Here is an 18784-nt window from a genome sequence, read left to right on the forward strand (position 1 = left end):
TTGAAATTTTCTGACTGGCTCTATAAAACTGCAAAACTAGTAAAGATTCTTCAGTCAGCTGTTCCTGCTAAGCAGGGTGACCTTGGGACAAGCCAACTGTCTTGCTAATTAACGATGTACAGTATGGAATGCCATTTAGTTTCTCTGAGACAAACCATTTAAAAATTGCCTTTTAAATAATGAGAATATCCCGCTCTGTTTCTGTTATTAAGATTGAGGGGCAGAATAGCTAAATGAATTCAGCATGAAGCTGGGAGTCAGGCACTCTTGAGTTTTAATCTCTGCTCTGGCACTGACTCACTGTGTGGCGTCAGGCAAGTCTCTTAGGGTTTATCTACACACACAAGTTGTACTGCTTTAGCTAAAGCTGTGTAGTTAAAGCAGTACTGACCCCTACTGTGGATGCAGTTATATTGGTATAAAGGTGCTTTATACTGGCATAGCTATTTCTGTAGGGAAAGGAGAATACGCTATATCCGCATAATGTACCTTTATAACTGTGTCCACATTAGGGGTTGTACTACTATAACTTTTTTGGTTTAAAAAAAATCATCCCCCCTAAATAGTATACTGGTACAAAAACTGTATGTAGACCAGGCCTTGGGCTCTCTGCCAGCGTTGTCCTCTATGAAATCCGTCATTATGTACCTCACGGAGGTGTTGTGTGAAGGGTAACTAATTGTTGGTGAGGTGATTTGAAAATGGAGAGCTCTGCAGAAGTGCTAAGTATTATTATTTTGTTACATAAATACTGTAGGTGGCTCACTAGCTCAGAATTTATGAGGCAGGTAAGTCACTGTGGCAAAGCAGCAGCAGCTGAAAGGGACTGATAGGTGACGGCAGAGATGATGCAGGCTGCTGTGCTCTTGCTTTAAATAAATATTAATATTTAGTAGTCGTAAATATAACAAACCAGCATTAATTAGAAGAGGTAAGCTCTGTGTAGGGAAGTTTGTATTCCCCCCGCCCCCGACCCCGTACCTATTTTTGTTCTGAAACTACAGGCCAGGTCCTTTGCAGGTATAAATCACTGCAGCTCTGAAGTCCATGGAGTTTTGCTGGTTTTACTCCAGCTGAGGATCTTGCCCTATGTTCTAAACCAGGGATCAGCAACCTTTGGCACTGGGCCCGCCAGGGAAATCCGCTGACAGGCCGGGTCGGTTTGTTTACCTGCAGCATCCACAGGTTCGGCCAATCACAGCTCCCACTGGCCGCAGTTTGCCGTGCCAGGCCAATGGGGACCGCAGGAAGCGGCGCGGGCTGAGGGATGTGCTGGCCGCCTCTTCCCGCAGCCCCCACTGGCCTGGCACGGTGAACCACGGCCGGTGGGAGCTGCGGTCGGCTGAACCTGCGGACACTGCAGGTAAACAAACCGTCCCGGCTCACCAGCGGATTTCCCTGATGGGCTGCCTGCCAAAGGTTGCCAATCCCTGTTCTAAATATATTTCACTGGATTTAATACTTGGTCTTGTCATGCATGCTTAACCTGGGCCATTGTGAAAGGATTAGGAGAGGAAAGTGATGCCCCAGCACTGAAGGCATATTTGCTCATTTTCCTTTGTAAACCTGTTTCTTCAAAGTCACTTTTGAGAGAGTGATTTTTTTGTTGTGTTTCGCAAGCCGTGACTCTGCTCTTATCCACCCAGGAAAGGAATTGCAATGCAGCTCTGAAAACCCGACAACTGGCAGCTGCTGCTCATTTCCTATCTGTGTAAAATTCCACCTCCGAGCATGTGATAATTCCCAGTATTTGACAGTGTCCATCTCCTGATCTAAGTGCAGCTGTGTGCCTAGCCCCCTGCAGCATGCCAGCATTTGTTCGCATAAGTTTGTGATCTCTCTTTATTTTTGAACTGGACATACAAAAAGCACGTACACACAACTGCCTGATTCTCACAAGTGGATTGATTTCTTTTCTATTAGGAGGCCTGGAGTCAATTTCCAGCTCTGCTGCACACTTCTTATGTGACCTTGGGCAAATCTCTTAGTCCCCCTCTGTAAAATGGGAATAATTAGTTTGTAAGCTCTTTGGGCTAGGGGGGCATCTTTTAGTTCTGTGTTTTGTACAGCACCAACCATGATGTGACCTTAGGTATCACTTCAGTACAAATAATAAAGATGCTTCCTTTCATGCATGCCCTGCCTCCCCTTCCTCCCTCCCTCCCCCCCCCCCCCGGTCTCTTCAGTTTATTTAAATTGTAAGCTTTTTGGGGCACAGACCTGTCTCATAGTTTGTACATGTGCAGAGCCTAGCATGGTGTAGTACTGATCTCCACAGGGTCATGTGGGTGTTACTGTAATAGCTAAAGAAAATTAAATCCAGTACACCGAATATGAATAGTTCTAGCGACTGTTGAACTATATTTTGTTTTCACTGGTTTTTAGGTGGAGCTAGGTGTTTTCAGAGTTGTAAACATGAGTTCCATTGGGTTGCCTGGCTAAATATGTAAACATTATGCCTTTCATCAAAACAGGGTCTATGCTTCTGTCTTGCAGACTTTTGTGAATGACGTCCGGATTCCTGACCAGAAATACATCACACTAAAACTGAACGACGTGATTCGTTTTGGCTACGATATCCTTATTGCCTGAGCACAGTATTACACACTGTTTTTGTTTTTAAGTTCTCTGTTTGTTATGTTGAGGGTTAAATATCGTTAATTATGGCTAATGACTAAGTGTGTTGATATTTCCTTTCAGAGCCTCTGGATGGCTCATCAGCTTAGAATTTCTGCACTGTGGGTTTGATCCAAAGCATGCAAATGTCAACTCCCTTTGATTTTACTGGGCTTTGGATCAGGCCTTATGTTGGCAGTAGCTGCATTCATCATAGGTGCCATCTCTAGCTCTCTCAACTTAATGGGACTAAATAAGTGGTCCCGGATAATCTCCATCCAAGAATATTAAAGAAACTGACACATGAAATTGCAAGTCCAATAGCAAGGATTTTTAATGAATCTGTAAACTTGGGAGGGAGGGGCGTACCTTATGACTGGAGAATTGCTAATATAGTTCCTATATTTAAGAAGTGGGGGTGGGGGGAGGTGGAAGTGATCTTGGAAACTACAGGCCTGTAAATTTGACCTCAATTGTATGCAAGGTCTTGGAACAAATTTTGGAAGAGAAAGTAGTTAAGGACATAGAGGTAAATGGTAATTGGGATAAAATACAACATGATTTTACAAAAGATAGATCGTGCCAGGCCAACCTGATCTCCTTTTTTGAGAAGATAACTGATATTTTATACAACGGAAATTCAGTAGATCTACTCTACCTGGCTTTCAGTAAGGCATTTGATACAGTTCTGTGGGGGAGATTATTAGTTAAATTGGAGAAGATGGGGATTAATATGAGAACTAAAAGGTGGATAAGGAACTGGTAAAAGGGGCAAGCGACTACAAACGGTCATACTGAAAGAAGAACTGTCAGGCTGGAGAGAGGTTACTAGTGGAGTTCCTCAGGGACTGGTTTTGGGATCAGTCTTATTTAACATTTTTATTATTGACTTTGACACAAAAAGTGGAAGTGTGCTAATAAAATTTGCAGATGACACAAAGTTCCTCCCATACAGATGAAGACCGGAATATCATACAAGAAGATCTGGTCGACCTTGAAAACTGGAGTAATAGAAATGGGATGAAATTTAATAGTGGAAAGTGCAAGATAGCAACAAGAATTTTTGTATAAGCTGGGGACTTATCAGTTGGAAGAGACGGAGGAGGAGAAAGACCTGGGTGTATTGATTGATCACAGGATGACTATGAGTTGCCAACGTGATGTGGCCATGAAATAGTCCTAGGATGCGTCAGATGAGGTATTTCCAGTAGAGACCGGGAAGTGTTAATCCCATTACACAAGGCACTGGTGAGACCTCGTCTGGAATACCATGTGCAATTCTGATCTCCCATGTTTAAGAAAGATGAATTCAAACTGGCAATGGGGCAGAGAAAGGCTGCTAGGATGATCCGAGTAATGGAAAACCTACCTTATGAAAGGAGACTCAAAGAGCTTGACTTGTTTAGCTGAATCAAATGAAGGCTGAGGGAAGGTATGGTTGCCCTCTATTAAAATATCAAAGGAAATACCCGGGAGGGAGAGGAGTTATTTAAGTTTAGCACCGATGTGGCCACAAGAACAAATGGATATAAACTGGCCATCAACAAGTTTATGCTTGGAATTACTTGAAGATTTCTAACCATCAGAGGAGTGAAGTTCTGGAACTGCCTTCCAAGGGGAGCAGTGGGGCAAAAAACCTAACTGGCTTAAAGACTAAGTTTGATAAGTTTATGGAGGGTGTGGGATGATGAGACTGGCTACATGCCATTGTAGGCAATCTGCGACTGCTAGCAGCAAATATCTCCAGTGGCCGGTGATGGGCCACTAGTTGGGGAAAGCTCTGAGTTACTACAGAGAATTCTTTCCCAAGGTGTCTGGCTGGTGGGTCTTGCCCACATGTTCAGGGTCTAACTGATCACTATATTTGGGGTCAGGAAGAAATTTTCCCATGGGTCAGGTTGGCAGCATGGGACATAGGTCACTTGCAGGTTTAAACTAGAGTAAATGGTGGATTCTCTGTAACTTGAAGTCTTTAAATCATGATTTGAGGACTTCTGTAACTCAGCCAGAGGTTAGGGGGTCTATTACAGTAGAGGATGGGTGAGGTTCTCTGGCCTACAATATGCAGGAGGTCAGACTAGATGATCCCTTCTGACCTTAAAGTCTGTGAGTCTAGGTTTGTTTGTTTTTTTAACCTGGAACCCTGGATGTTACACTTCGCTAGGCACCAGTCTGGGAGCAGACATGAAATTATGCATTGTGTGTGTCTGTGTGAGAAAGAGAGGAAGAGGGAGAGAGAATGAGAGAGAGAGAGAGAGCTCGCACAACATCTTCCTCGGATTTTATTTTTTTACCTCTTCACAGTGCAGTTTGTCTGCTATACTGAAGCCAACCCCATTATTTGAAGGGAAAACTTGTCTGCAAAACATGTGCCTTTGTTGCTTTGCCTGCAGGTGGCTTGTGCATGCAAACCTTAGTAGTTAAATGTCTAGCTTTTGATTTGCTCCTGCAAATCGCTGCTGGCACTAAACCTGTGGACACATCTATTCATTTTGCAGCTGCAAACTGTACCTTCGTGAAGGAGGCCAGGCACTGGACATGTGGCTACTGTTTGGTTATGAAATGTGTAGACAACCAGTCTGTGCTGAAACATCCTTTGATCTTTGATATCTGCATACTCCCCCTTCCAACCCGCCTACTGGTTTGTTCCATCCATCTGTCACATCTTGTCTTTTAGGCCGTAAGATCTTTGCTGCAGGGACCTGTCAATTACTAGATGTCTGTACAGTGTGTGTGTGGCATGATGGGGCCCCAACCTAGTGGAGGTCTCTCCCCACTGCAGTATAAGGCACTGATCCAGCAAGGTGCTTACATATGTGCCCCATCTTGAGCGTGCAAGGAACAACAGGACTACTTGCGTACTTAAGGTGAGGCATATGTTCAAGAGTCTTGCTGAATTGTGATTTATATGGCTAATATGTTGGCATATTATTAATAATACTCCAATATCTCTTCTTGGGATCTCTGATTTGAAATATACAGAAACCTGAAGATCACTGTTGTAAACTTGAATGCATCCAAGGTGTTAAGCCAATGGCTAGAGTGCAGGTAGATTTTAATGACTGTGATACAGATCTAAACTTTTCCAGTAGCTCTGAGCATTGCACGTCTTAGTCAAAGGGCCTAATTATGCAGCCGTTACTTGTGGATATTCCTGTTGAAATGAAATACTGCAAATGAGTAGGCATCTTTATGTTGCCCCTCAGTGGGAAGACTTCCGAGAGTGAGGGCTGCCGGGTCAGTTCCCATTAAGCGCAAACTGCACCAAATATGATTTCTGCCCATTCTTTGCCATGACATTTTAAAAAATGCTTTCTTTGCCTCTCTTGTTCAGCCCTTTACCAAAGGCAGCATCTTTTATATGCTATGAGTCAGCCGAGCTCTGTTGCATAAGGGCGTGCAGCTCTTTTTCCATTGAGAGTGGCACTCACAGGCATAGTGAGGTTTCCCTGCTATGCTCATGCCACTTGTGTCTATTTTTAGTTTAACATTTCCCACCCTGTTTCTTTTTCCCCTCTGCTCTGTGTAATCTTTTATAGGGCTGCTTTTGACAACATTGCTGAATGCTTCCTTTATACATTTTCTGTGCAGCAGAAATTATCTGAGCCCGAACACATGAATATTGCCCTTTTTGAGAGGTTATAGCAATTCACCTCCTCCCTCCCCCCCCCCCAAGTTACTCTCCACACAAGAAGCTAATACTGACCAAAAACTTGTTAGTGCAGAGCAGGGTTGTGCCCTGGTCCTATGTGGCTATGCAGGGAGCTAAAGCTACTCTTCCTTCTCTTGTACAATCACATGGGACTATTCCAGTTATGGCTTGGGCATTGAGGGGGAAGGGCAGGAGGAGCTGGGAGTGAACAGTCATGGCTCTGAAATCCTTCCCACAGCTCCTCCTGGTCCAGTCCAGCTGCGTATCACACAGTGCTGTGCCTAAAGGCTAAATATAGCCTATTTAGATAATAAATTTAGATAGATAGAAAATTTAGATAGATAATGTTGCAAAATATGCACAGTGTTGTTTTAAGGCAATAATTATATTGGACCATTTAGCTCTGGTAGAGCGATGACTACTTTCAGTTTCTTCATCAATTTTTTCCTTTTAGGCATTTCCAGTTGTATAATCCCATCTGTTTCAGTTACAGTATCACTGTGTCTTTCATTCCTTCCCTGCTTCCTTAACACGTGCCGTACATTCTAACATGTATGTCTTGGAACAAATTCAACACAAAGTACCAGAGGAAGCATTAAAGGTAAGCACATACGTTATTTTTGTATGGAGAGACTGGTACTTGTGAAGCGATGACAGCATTAAACAGCAAAACCCTACAGTGTGTTCTTAAACAACGTCCTGCATTTTTCGGCACACCGGTGACAGCTTTGATAATGAATTGTGGAAACAACCACATCTTAAGGTTTCCCTTCAATATGTGCTTGGGAGGACCTCACCTTGAGGATAAATGTATTTCCCAGCTAGCCCAGATCTATTCTCTCCCTTCCCAACACTAGCATCTAACTGAAATTATTTATGATTTCATGACTGCCAGCTAAACAAAGGGCACTAAAGTTTTAGTGTATAAAGATGAACTCTCAGCCCATTAAACTTTTCTTCAGCAGGAAATCAATGTCCTCCTAGAAAGTGAGCAATGAAGGGTGAGTACCTTTCTCTGGGTGCTGTGGCTTATGTCAGCTCCTTAATACTTCCTCCAACGACCCAACGTTGGCTCAGTTTACTCTCAGTAACAGTCTCAATTTCAATAGCCTTTTTTTCTCTCCAAAGATTGTAGATATTCCTTATGATTTTCCTTGCAGAGCAGTTTCACTTCAGTGAAATGGCTCCCCTAAGCATGAGCTGCAGGATCAGGCACAAAACATACCAGACTCACTTCACCCATGACAGAAAGTCAGTCCCCTTTGGGGTGGAGTGCCATAAGTGTTTCACAACTCACAGCAACACTGCCCAGCATTTAGAACAAGAAGTACCAATACCAATTGTCTACCTTCAATTGACAGTTATAGTCTCACGCCCCTGGTTCCATATTTCAGTCTACTTGTGTAGGAGGGTAGGACAGGGTGACTCTTTCATTGAACTTACTCAGACCTGATTTTTGTGGAAATGCCCTTTTCTGTAGATCCAGTTAGATCATTCAACACTGCCCAGCTTTAAGGGAAACCTATTTTATGCAATATAGCTTTCTGGCCCTTCTGTCCAGAGGTGAGACAATTCATGATAAAATATGTTGAGGTGTCACTGAAGCCTTAAGAGAAGGTAGATAAAAGGATGGTTTTGGAAGACTTCATCATGCTGTTGAGAGAATAAAGAGCGGTGAGGGGGTTCAGTATTTGAATCCTGAATGGAAGGGGCGTTCATTCTAGTTGTCCTTAGTTTGTTTTTTAAAGCGTCTCCTAATGAGAGATTTCTTGGGGCAATGTCACTTAATATCCTTCTAAATGAGGTATTTGAAAGCTTCTCAGCTGGCATTTATATGACTCCATAGCCTTTGTTCAGGTATGTATTTTATTCTTGTTCTCGAGCACAGCCGCGATATTTGTTCTTATGTGATCACATGGGGAGATAGTTTGTCCTTTTCATTGCCTGTTGTATGGCACCACATAGCCTTGTCCACGTTTTTGCTTATGTGTCTGCAGCATGAAAAGTATACTAGCCAACTTCAGATGAGTTTCAAGGGCACCGTGATGAAAAGGGTGGAACAGCCGGTGGAACATGGTGGTTATACCGAATCCCCGCAAGCAAAACTGGAGAGAGGAGAGAAGAAAGCAATTACAGGTACTTGCTCAGAAACCAGTTAGTCAAGGTTCAAAACAGGCACTTACAATGCCTCTTGAGTTCTTTGCTGATTCAGAATAGAATTCTAGTAAGGCAGGCTACTTTTAGAAGCAGTTACAGAGGTCCTCTTTCTAAACTTCTCATTTAAGGATTCTTGTTTCAGACAACGAGCCTGGCTTTCTCTGATGCAGTCTTCAGAAGAAATTTGCCAGTCTGACATTACAAGAGCGCTGTGCTATTGCAATGGTATTTGCAGTGGCATGTGGGCAGAGCAGGTCTGGCTAGTTCTTGGCACCGGTCTAGTTTATTTTTAATTTCTTACCCGGGAACTGGCGTACGAATGGTGCCAGTGACTCAGCTTGGAAAATGCAAGGCTTCCGTGGATGGACGCCAACCTGCAGGGGATGGCGGTAGCATTGAATTCACTGCAAAAGCCCTTCTCTTACTTCCTAACGTGATGGAGGGATTGACCTCTGTTGTATTTCGGGATGGGTGGATTGCTGCAGGAAACATAAGAACCATGGTGAACCTTTTCAGTTCAACTGAGCCCCTTCCAATACCTTCTCCCCCACTCCCTTTGTCTGTTGTTCCTGCCCTCCTGCACCTCTGTGCTCTTCTTCCCCGTGTCTAATCCCAACCAAGATGCCTCCTGCTTCTTCCCTACCTCTATGGTGTTAACGGATATAGCAGCCTCTCTTCATTTACTTTATGCTCATCAGAATCGTGATGCATCCCCTTCAGTTGTGCCCAAAGGGCATCGCTTACATTTGGAGCTTCAGAGGTGTGAAATGAGCAATGATCATTGTAATGCACTCTGGTGGCTTGTTGCCTGCCATGCATTCTAGAAGCCCCAAAGTGCCAGGAAAGTTGAAGTAAGCAATAACCTGTGGCCTAGCAGAGAGGCTGTCAGACATACTGAATGGGCACCGTAGACCAGAAAAGGAAGGAGAGGTAGGTGGCAAGAGGGAAGAGCATTGTGTGGTTAAGGGAGGGAAGCCAGGGCCTGGGCTGCAGGAGAGGGATGAGAGAGGTGTGTGGATTTGGTACAAAATCTTTGTAGAAGCATCTGTCTATTTAGATACTTGGGTGGATCTGTCGCTAGTCCTCGCCGGACTGAATGTGGTGACCTTAATCTCCCAAATTGTGTATTGCCCTTGCAAAAATCCTACTAAGCTGGGAGAGCGTATTAAAGCAGCATAGCATTTCTCTTCTGTATTTTCCCCTGTTCTTCACTCCTGCTGTGTGTGAAAGCACACGTGTTCCTGCTCCTGACTATCATTCCCTGCCCCGCAGAAACCCTTTCCCTGCGCTTTCCATGTGTCCGTGTGTCACTCTTACTTGTAATGAATACAGTAGATGTGGCACATTCCGTCTTGCCTCCTCGAGAATCATTCACGAGCGCTCGGTTAGAGGGACGGACTTGGCTGTGATTAGCTGTGACACAGAGGAGAGTGAAAGGAGGTGAACTTTATCTTGGCCTTGGGGAAAACTGTCTAGCCCTAGAGTGACATGAACCAGATTCTTGAAACGAGTTGCAAATATCGAGTTTGTAGGCTCCAAATGTAATTAATTGACATTTGTCACCCACTGGCTGACATGTTGGCAGCGTGCAGAGATTATGCAGGTGCTTTCCTACTTTGGTTCTTTTCATCACTTGTCACCTTGCAAAATATGTAGGGTTTTTTTTGTTGTTGTTTTCCAATTGAATCCATGTAACATAGGCAGTTGATACTCGGAAATATCTGCAAATGCAGCATCTAATGTGATACCTCAAGCACACTTTCCTGGTGTGTAACTCCTGCTAACCCATATTTAATGTTCACTTGCCGGAACAAAACTTAGTTGAATTCATAAAGATTCAGATTGCCTAGGAGGGGTGAATTTTAAGGATTCTGTTTCTTGCTCCCACTGCTCAGTGTCCAGTCAGGCAAGAGGTTGAGTGTCATCTGCAAAATGCTGAGCTCCTGTTAATCCCATTAAGGAAGTGAGTGTTGAGAGTGCTGAGTATGAAGGAGGCACTCAGCAGGATGGGACCCTGTGGACCTCACCCGCAGCCCACCTAAGTCAATGGAAAGAGCTTGATGGGCTTTGGATCAGGCCCCCCACCCTTTGGAAGATGAACTAGCAGAGATCATGCTTAGCCTGCATCAGAGTTTTGACTCATTCACTTTGTCTACAGTTATACATGCATTTTTACTCTGTGTTTTTTGAGGATTGGCAGTAGTTTAAAATCATTATGTTCTTACTTCCATTAATATCTTTACAGCAAGTAGGTTTACTTAGTGGCAGTGAGAAAGAGGCTTTGGAGAGAGAACCGTTCTGCTAAGCCTGTAGGTATTTAGTAATTTGCTTGTAGCAATTTAAAGCACGATCTGTGGTGACAATGGCCTTTAAAAATCTTTATTATAGTTCCAGTGGGAGGAAAGGGAGCAAGGAGGCAGGGCTTTTATAGGAGGGCAGGTTTAAAAAAAATGCTAGAGCAGGTTAGGAATGGGGGATGATATCGAAAACAATGAATTGGAAAGAGGGGTCTCAACTGTGCTTTTCTGTTTATTCTTTCCCATAATACCCAATAAATCTTTATACTATTAAAAAAAGAATCCTTGTGACTTTTTTAAGTGTATTGCCTTTAAAGTGCAACATATAATCAACCATTGGAGCTTGCTCCTACAGGATGTTATTGAGGCAAGTAGCTTAAACTAAGTGAGGATTAGAAATTCTTATGAATAAGAAAAGCAGCCACAGTTTGACTAGCTAGTGTTAAAAATAAGCAGTATTAGTTCTCATGCTTTATGGGATAAGCTGATCACTGGCTGGATTAGGGAGACATAACTCCCCACGTAGATGGTGTTGCACAATTACTATGCATTATGCAGATTTGAAGACTCTGGAGCACTTGCCATTGGCCATGGCATATTGGGCTAAATGGACCATAGTAGGTTTTGACATGACAACTCCTGCGGTCTCTGTGCATAATTCTAGATTGGTCATGCAAGGGGTGATGTGTGTGTGTGTGTGTGTGTATATAAGCATCCTGCAATACTTGTGCAGTCTAGTGTGTAGCTATTTGAACATACTATTGTTGTAGCTTAAAAACAGTGTAGTGCGTTGTTGTTGTTTTTTTAAATCCTTTAGTATCCGGAACCTTACAGTGCTGGCAGATCAAAATAAACACTGATGGCTTGATTTTCAGAAGCGTGGCATGCTCAGAGCTCCCATTTGAAATTGGCACCTTTGTAAACAGGGCCATGATTTTCCACCCTTTAATTTAATTTCCTTCGAATTCTGTGAAACAGTCTTTATACAAAGTGACCATTGGTTAACTATATTCCTGGGTGCTGTAGAGGACAGAGGGTCTTGTGCTTGAGGCACTTGATTGGGACTCCGGAGGTCTGGTTTCAGTTTCTGCCTCTGCCAAAGAGTTCCTTGGACTAGTCATTTGGGTCTCCATTTCCCATCTGTAAAATGGGGATAATACTTCCTTTGTGTCTGTCTTCTCTGTCTAGATTGGAAGCTCTTCGGGAGAGGGGCTGTCTCGTACCCTGTGTTTGAACAGCACCTAGAACAATGGAGCTCTGATCTCTACTGGGTCTCTAGGCGCTACCATAATACAAATAATAATATTGATAAAAGCTCAAACCTACTGTTGAGGATGAGGAACTATAACATTTGTAACTGATTCGCTGGAGTCCTTGTTTCTAACAGTTCTGTGTAGTTAAATTATGGCGTACTGTAGATGAAATGGGCAGCTTTCAAGTCTTGGGGCCAAATCCGTCACTGGAGTGAGCTGGTGTAGCTCACGTGGAGTCAGTTGGAGCTGTTGCTGCTTTTGTAGTGGCGGATGTAGCCCTTTGGCTACTTTCCCCCTGCGGTCATGGTAACATCTGCATTGGAGGATAGGAGAAACCACCATCTTAGATATGCAGCTATCTATATCTCATCCAATCCAGTTGGAAGGAACCTACAGCACATCAAATACTGACTAAATAATTGATACAAATAAGTTTTGGCCATTCCAATGCAAAAACCTCCAATATTAATGTATACTCCCATCAATCACAAGAGACCATGGTATAGGTTTACCCCACTTTAAAAAAACAACAATTTACAGATAAAAACAGCCAAGGATTTCTTTAGTCCCCCCTTCCCCCCCCCCCCCGCTAAATTATAATCTACTATTAGAAAAAATGATAGAGGTTTTAGGAATTACTTGACTTAAAACTATTAAAATTGGATCTTTTCCCTCTCCCCCCACCCCAGGCCTACTCCTTAATGAGTCTGCTATACTACATCTTCTGAAGATGGAAGTTGTACGATTAATGATTAATCGAAAAATGCTTGATTGAGACAGTGTAGATTTCTGATGCTTTTGTTGTGAATAGCAAGTTTCAAAACCTGATTATGCTCTCGTCAGCAAAGGAATTTACCATTATTGTCTCTTTTCCTTTGTAATTTTAACCTCGTTTGGGCTACTGGGTAAGTACCAGCCTTTGGCACTAAACCAGGAGGCTACCAGGAACCCCATCAGTTATATTATCAAAGAAATGGAACCCCGTCGTGATCAAAGCTGCATGTGTAATGTGAGAGCTTTCTCTAAGGAAGCTGTTAGAGTGGCTGTTTTAATGTATAGTTTCCTCTTTTCCTTGTGCAGCTGGACTGCATTTTTGGTCCTGACCCTTGTTGCCTTATCACTTTTGTTTTAAAAAAAAGAAGACTACCCATCCCCCATTACAGGAGTAAATTGCTGAACAGAACACATGCATGTCAGTAGCCTTCTCTGTATGACACTGTCACCAATCATTCAATATTTGTCTAGCTGAATGCTCATGCTGATCTCAGTTCTGTCATCTACAAGAATAGTTTTCAGACTTTCTGCCTGAATTGATGAGCCAAGAAATATGTTTGAATGATTTGGTATCATCTGGACAGATTGGCATGACATTGGGAGGGATGGTAATGAGCTGCTATCAATCAGGCTGACCGTAATATGATTTAAATGACTGAGTAGTTATTTTTCATTTATGCTCCCCGTGGCACCAGCAGTTTGGGCAGTTTCCATGTTTCTGTGCGTTCCCAACAGCCCTGTGGAAGAAAAGCTGTGGATTTAAGGCAACTTGTGTCTAAGGTGGTTGGTGTATATAATAGGGCGGGCAAAATCTTATCATCCATAATTCCCCACAGAATGTAAGAAATTCTCCTTTTGGGGCCAGATCCTCAGTTGGTATAAACCAGTATAGCTCTGCTGAAGTCAGTGGACCTATGCAGATTTACATCAGCTGAGGATCTGGCCCTTTGGGTTAGCGTTGAAAGTTAGCAAGCTCCGCTCACTTAATATAATTGCTTATTTAAAATCAGGTTTAATTTAGAAGCTAAAATGTGGTGGAAAATTAACGGTTCCTAATATATTTTAGCCAGACATAAAAAGAGAGAAATGCAGTCCCCTCCCCCTCTACTTCTAGCTGTGCCCTTTGCATTCTTCTTGGAAGTTGAGTGGAATGAAGTTGTAATTTATTCCCTTATCCTTATAGGATGATCAGGGACAGCAAAATGACCCCAAAACGAATGGAGTTCTCTTCTCTCCCCCTACCCCCCGCAAACATTTAATCTTACAATACTGATACTTTTTAACATACCATGTACAATCTGATCTTGCCGTCAAAGCCACGTGGGCAGACTGTGTGTGCTGTTCGGTGCCCCCGAGGAGGAGAAGGGCATTAATTGGCTTTCAATCCTGGCAGTGTAAGTTAGAGCAGGCTTTAGGCTGCTCTGATGCGTGCTGGCTGGAATGGTCACCGAGAGCAGTGCACTCTGACCATGCCTCTTCCAACTTTGATATGCTCCTTACATTGGGCACTGGGCCATCTTTGTCACCCATGGATCCCCTACACAAGGGGAATACCCAGCTGCCCCTCTAAGGCTGCTGGAGCAGCTTAAAGCAGCTGGAAAGAGGGGCTGAGGTTCCAGCTAGTTAATTTTTGTTTTGTTTTCTTTTTTTTGGCTTCCCCCCACGCCAGTTTTCATTCTGTCTTCACAGTTACATAAGAATGGCCATACTGGGTCAGACCAACAGTCCATCTAGCCCAATATCCTGTCATCTGACTCTGGCCAATGCCAGCTGCTTCAAAGGGAATGAATCAAACAGGCAAATATCAAGTGATCCATCCCCTTTTGTCCACTCCCAGCTTCTGGCAGTCAGAGGTTTAGTGATGCCCAGACCATGGGGTTGCATTCTTGAACACTTTGGCTAATAGCCATTGATGGACCTATTCTCCAGGAACTTATCTAATTCTTTTTTGAACCCTCTTATAGTTTTGGCCTTCACAACATCCCCTGGCAATGAGTTCCACAGGTTGACTGTGTGTTATGTGGGGAAGTACTTCCTTTTGTTTGCTTTAAACCTGCTGCCTATTAATTTCATTGGGTGACCCCTGATTCTTGTGTTATGTGAAAGAGTAAATAACCCTTCCCTAGTCACTTTCTCCACACCATTCAGATATCTATCATAACCCCCATTAGTCATCTCTTTTCCAAGCTGAAAAGTCCCAGGCTTGTTAATCTCTCCTCGCATGCAAGCTATTCCCTACCCTTAATAATTTTTGTTGCCCTGCTCTGTGCCTTTTCCAATTCTAATATAACTTTTTTGAGATGGGGCAACCAGAACTGCACGCAGTATTCAAGATGTGAGCATACCATAAATATATATAGTCTAGTGACGATATTTTCTGTCTTATTATCTATCCCTTTCCTCATGGTTCCTAACATTCTTTCAGCTTTTTTGACTGCTGCTGCACACTGAGTGGATGTTTTCAGAGAACTATCCACAGTGACTCCTAGATCCCTTTCTTGAGTGTAACTGCTAAATTAGACCCCATCATTTTGTATATATAGTTGGGATTATGTTTTCTAATGTGCATTACTTTGAATTTATCAACATTGAATTTCATCTGCCATTTTGTTGTCTGGTCCCCCAGTTTTGTGAGATCCCTTTGTAACTCTTTGCAGTCTACTTTGGACTTAACTATCTTGTGTAGTTTTGTATCATCTGCAAATTTTGCCATCTCACTGTTTACACCTTTTTCAGGATCATATATGAATATGTTGAACAGTACTTGTCCCTGTACAGACCCCTGGGAGACACCACTATTTCTATTTACCTCTCTCCAGTCTAAAAACTGACCCTTTAGTCCTACCCTTTGTTTCCTGTCTTTTAACCAGTTACTGATCCTCTTATCCCATGACTGCTTACTTTACTTAAGAGCCTTTCGTGAGGGACGCTGTCAAAGGCTTTCTGAAAGTGCAAGTGATCTATATCCACTGGATCCCCCTTGTCCATTTTGTGACAGGGTCGGGCCACATGGCAACAGGAGAGTGATAGAAGGCAGATATATTAGCCCCAGGTTAAGTAGGTCCCTTTTCCCTGGGTAAGGTAACAGGGAAGGTTCCAGAACAATCAGGAACTTTCTGGAAACAATTAAGGCAGACAGGCTGATTAGAACACCTGCAGCCAATCAAGAAGCTGCTAGAATCAATTAAGGCAGGCTAATCAGGACACCTGGGTTTAAAAAGGAGCTCACTTCAGTTTATGCTGCGCGTGTGAGGAGCTGGGAGCAAGAGGCACTAGGAGCTGAGAGTAAGAAGGCATACTGCTGGAGAACTGAGGAGTACAAGCATTATCAGACACCAGGAGGAAGGTCCTATGGTGAGGATAAAGAAGGTGTTGGGAGGAGGCCATGGGGAAGTAGCCCAGGGAGTTGTAGCTGTTGCACAGCTGTTCCAGGAGCCACTATAGACAGCTGAAATCCGCAGGGCCCTGGGCTGGAACCCAGAATAGAAGGCGGGTCTGGGTTCCCCCCATCCCTCCAACTCCCTACTTGCTACTGGAGGCATTGAACTGGACTGTGGGTTCCACCAGAGGGGAAGGTCTCTGGCCTGTTCCCCGATCCATTAGATGGATCAGCAGAGACTGCGGGGACTGTTCTTCTTCCTTTCCCCATGCTGGCCAGTGATGAGTCTTAACTGAGTGAATGGCAGATTTGAGCCATGAAAGTGGCCAAACTGAGGGCTGCCGTGAACCTCTGAGGCAAGAAAATCCGCCAATAAGCACAGCACCCACCAAGGCAGGGGAGGAACTTTGTCACAATACACTTGTTCACCCCTTAAAGAATTCTAGTAGATTGGTGAAGCATGATTTCCCTTTACAAAAGCCACATTGACCTTTCCCCAACAAATCGTAGAATATCAGGGTTGGAAGGGACCTCAGGAGGTCATCTAGTCCAATCCCCTGCTCAAAGCAGGACCAGTCCCCAATTAAATCATCCCAGCCAGGGCTTTGTCAAGCCTGACCTTAAAAACTTCTAAGGAAGGAGATTCTACCACCTCCCTAGGAAACGGATTCCAGTGTTTCACCACCCTCCTAGTGAAAAAGTTTTTCCTAATATCCAACCTAAACCTCCCCCACTGCAACTTGAGACCATTACTCCTTGTCCTGTCCTCTTCTACCACTGAGAATAGTCTAGAACCATCCTCTCTGGAACCACCTCTCAGGTAGTTGAAAGCAACTATCAAATCCCCCCTCATTCTTCTCTTCTGCAGACTAAACAATCCCAGTTCCCTCAGCCTCTCCTCATAAGTCATGTGTTCCAGTCCCCTAATAATTTTTGTTGCCCTTCGCTGGACTCTCTCCAGTTTATCCACATCCTTCTTGTAGTGTGGGGCCCAAAACTGGACACAGTACTCCAGATGAGGCCTCACCAATGTCGAATAGAGCGGAACAATCACGTCCCTCGATCTGCTCGCTATGCCCCTACTTATACATCCCAAAATGCCATTGGCCTTTTTGGCAACAAGGGCACACTGCTGACTCATATCCAGCTTCTCGTCCACTGTCACCCCTAGGTCCTTTTCCGCAGAACTGCTGCCTAGCCATTCGGTCCCTAGTCTGTAGCTGTGCATTGGGTTCTTCCGTCCTAAGTGCAGGACCCTGCACTTATCCTTATTGAACCTCATCAGATTTCTTTTGGCCCAATCCTCCAATTTGTCTAGGTCCCTCTGTATCCTATCCCTGCCCTCCAGCGTATCTACCACTCCTCCTAGTTTAGTATCATCTGCAAATTTGCTGAGAGTGCAATCCACACCATCCTCCAAATCATTTATGAAGATATTGAACAAAACCGGCCCCAGGACCGACCCTTGGGGCACTCCACTTGATACCGGCTGCCAGCTAGACATGGAGCCATTGATCACTACCCGTTGAGCCCGACAATCTAGCCAACTTTCTACCCACCTTATAGTGCCTTCATCCAGCCCATACTTCTTTAACTTGCTGACAAGAATACTGACAGGTTTCAGAGTAACAGCCGTGTTAGTCTGTATTCGCAAAAAGAAAAGGAGGACTTCATGCTCAAATAAATTGGTTAGTCTCTAAGGTGCCACAAGTCCTCCTTTTCTTTTTGACAAGAATACTGTGGGACACCGTATCAAAAGCTTTGCTAAAGTCAAGAAACAATACATCCACTGCTTTCCCTTCATCCACAGAATCAGTAATCTCATCATAGAAGGCGATTAGATTAGTCAGGCATGACCTTCCCTTGGTGAATCCATGCTGACTGTTCCTGATCACTTTCCTCTCGTGTAAGTGCTTCAGGATTGATTCCTTGAGGACCTGCTCCATGATTTTTCCAGGGACTGAGGTGAGGCTGACTGGCCTGTAGTTCCCAGGATCCTCCTTCTTCCCTTTTTTAAAGATTGGCACTACATTAGCCTTTTTCCAGTCATCCGGGACTTCCCCCGTTCGCCACGAGTTTTCAAAGATAATGGCCAATGGCTCTGCAATCACAGCCGCTAATTCCTTTAGCACTCTCGGATGCAACGCATCCGGCCCCATGGACTTGTGGACGCCCAGCTTTTCTAAATAGTCCGTAACCACCTCTTTCTCCACAGAGGGCTGGCCACCTGCTCCCCATGCTGTGATGCCCAGCGCAGCAGTCTGGGAGCTGACCTTGTTAGTGAAGACAGAGGCAAAAAAAGCATTGAGTACATTAGCTTTTTCCACATCCTCTGTCACTAGGTTGCCTCCCTCATTCATTAAGGGGCCCACACTTTCCTTGGCTTTCTTTTTGTTGCCAACATACCTGAAGAAACCCTTCTTGTTACTCTTAACATCTCTCGCTAGCTGCAGCTCCAGGTGTGATTTGGCCGTCCTGATTTCATTCCTACTTGCCCGAGCAATATTTTTATGCCCTTCCCTGGTCATTTGTCCAATCTTCCACTTCTTGTAAGCTTCTTTTTTATGTTTAAGATCCGCAAGGATTTCACCGTTAAGCCAAGCTGGTCGCCTGCCATATTTACTATTCTTTCGACACATCGGGATGGTTTGTCCCT

General features: G+C 44.0%; 1 protein-coding gene across 1 annotated transcript in view; it reads left to right on the forward strand.

Moving 5' to 3' along the window:
- Window positions 1-18784, forward strand: part of CEP170B (centrosomal protein 170B) — a 97294-nt gene that overhangs the window by 22585 nt on the left and 55925 nt on the right. Inside the window, exons 3-5 of the mRNA XM_077820556.1 lie at window positions 2497-2575; window positions 6811-6869; window positions 8266-8404. Coding sequence (XP_077676682.1) covers window positions 2497-2575; window positions 6811-6869; window positions 8266-8404 — 277 coding nt within the window. The remainder of the gene's footprint in view (window positions 1-2496; window positions 2576-6810; window positions 6870-8265; window positions 8405-18784) is intronic.

The sequence above is a fragment of the Eretmochelys imbricata genome, chromosome 6, assembly GCF_965152235.1.
Source record: "Eretmochelys imbricata isolate rEreImb1 chromosome 6, rEreImb1.hap1, whole genome shotgun sequence".
Lineage (NCBI taxonomy): Eukaryota > Metazoa > Chordata > Testudines > Cheloniidae > Eretmochelys > Eretmochelys imbricata.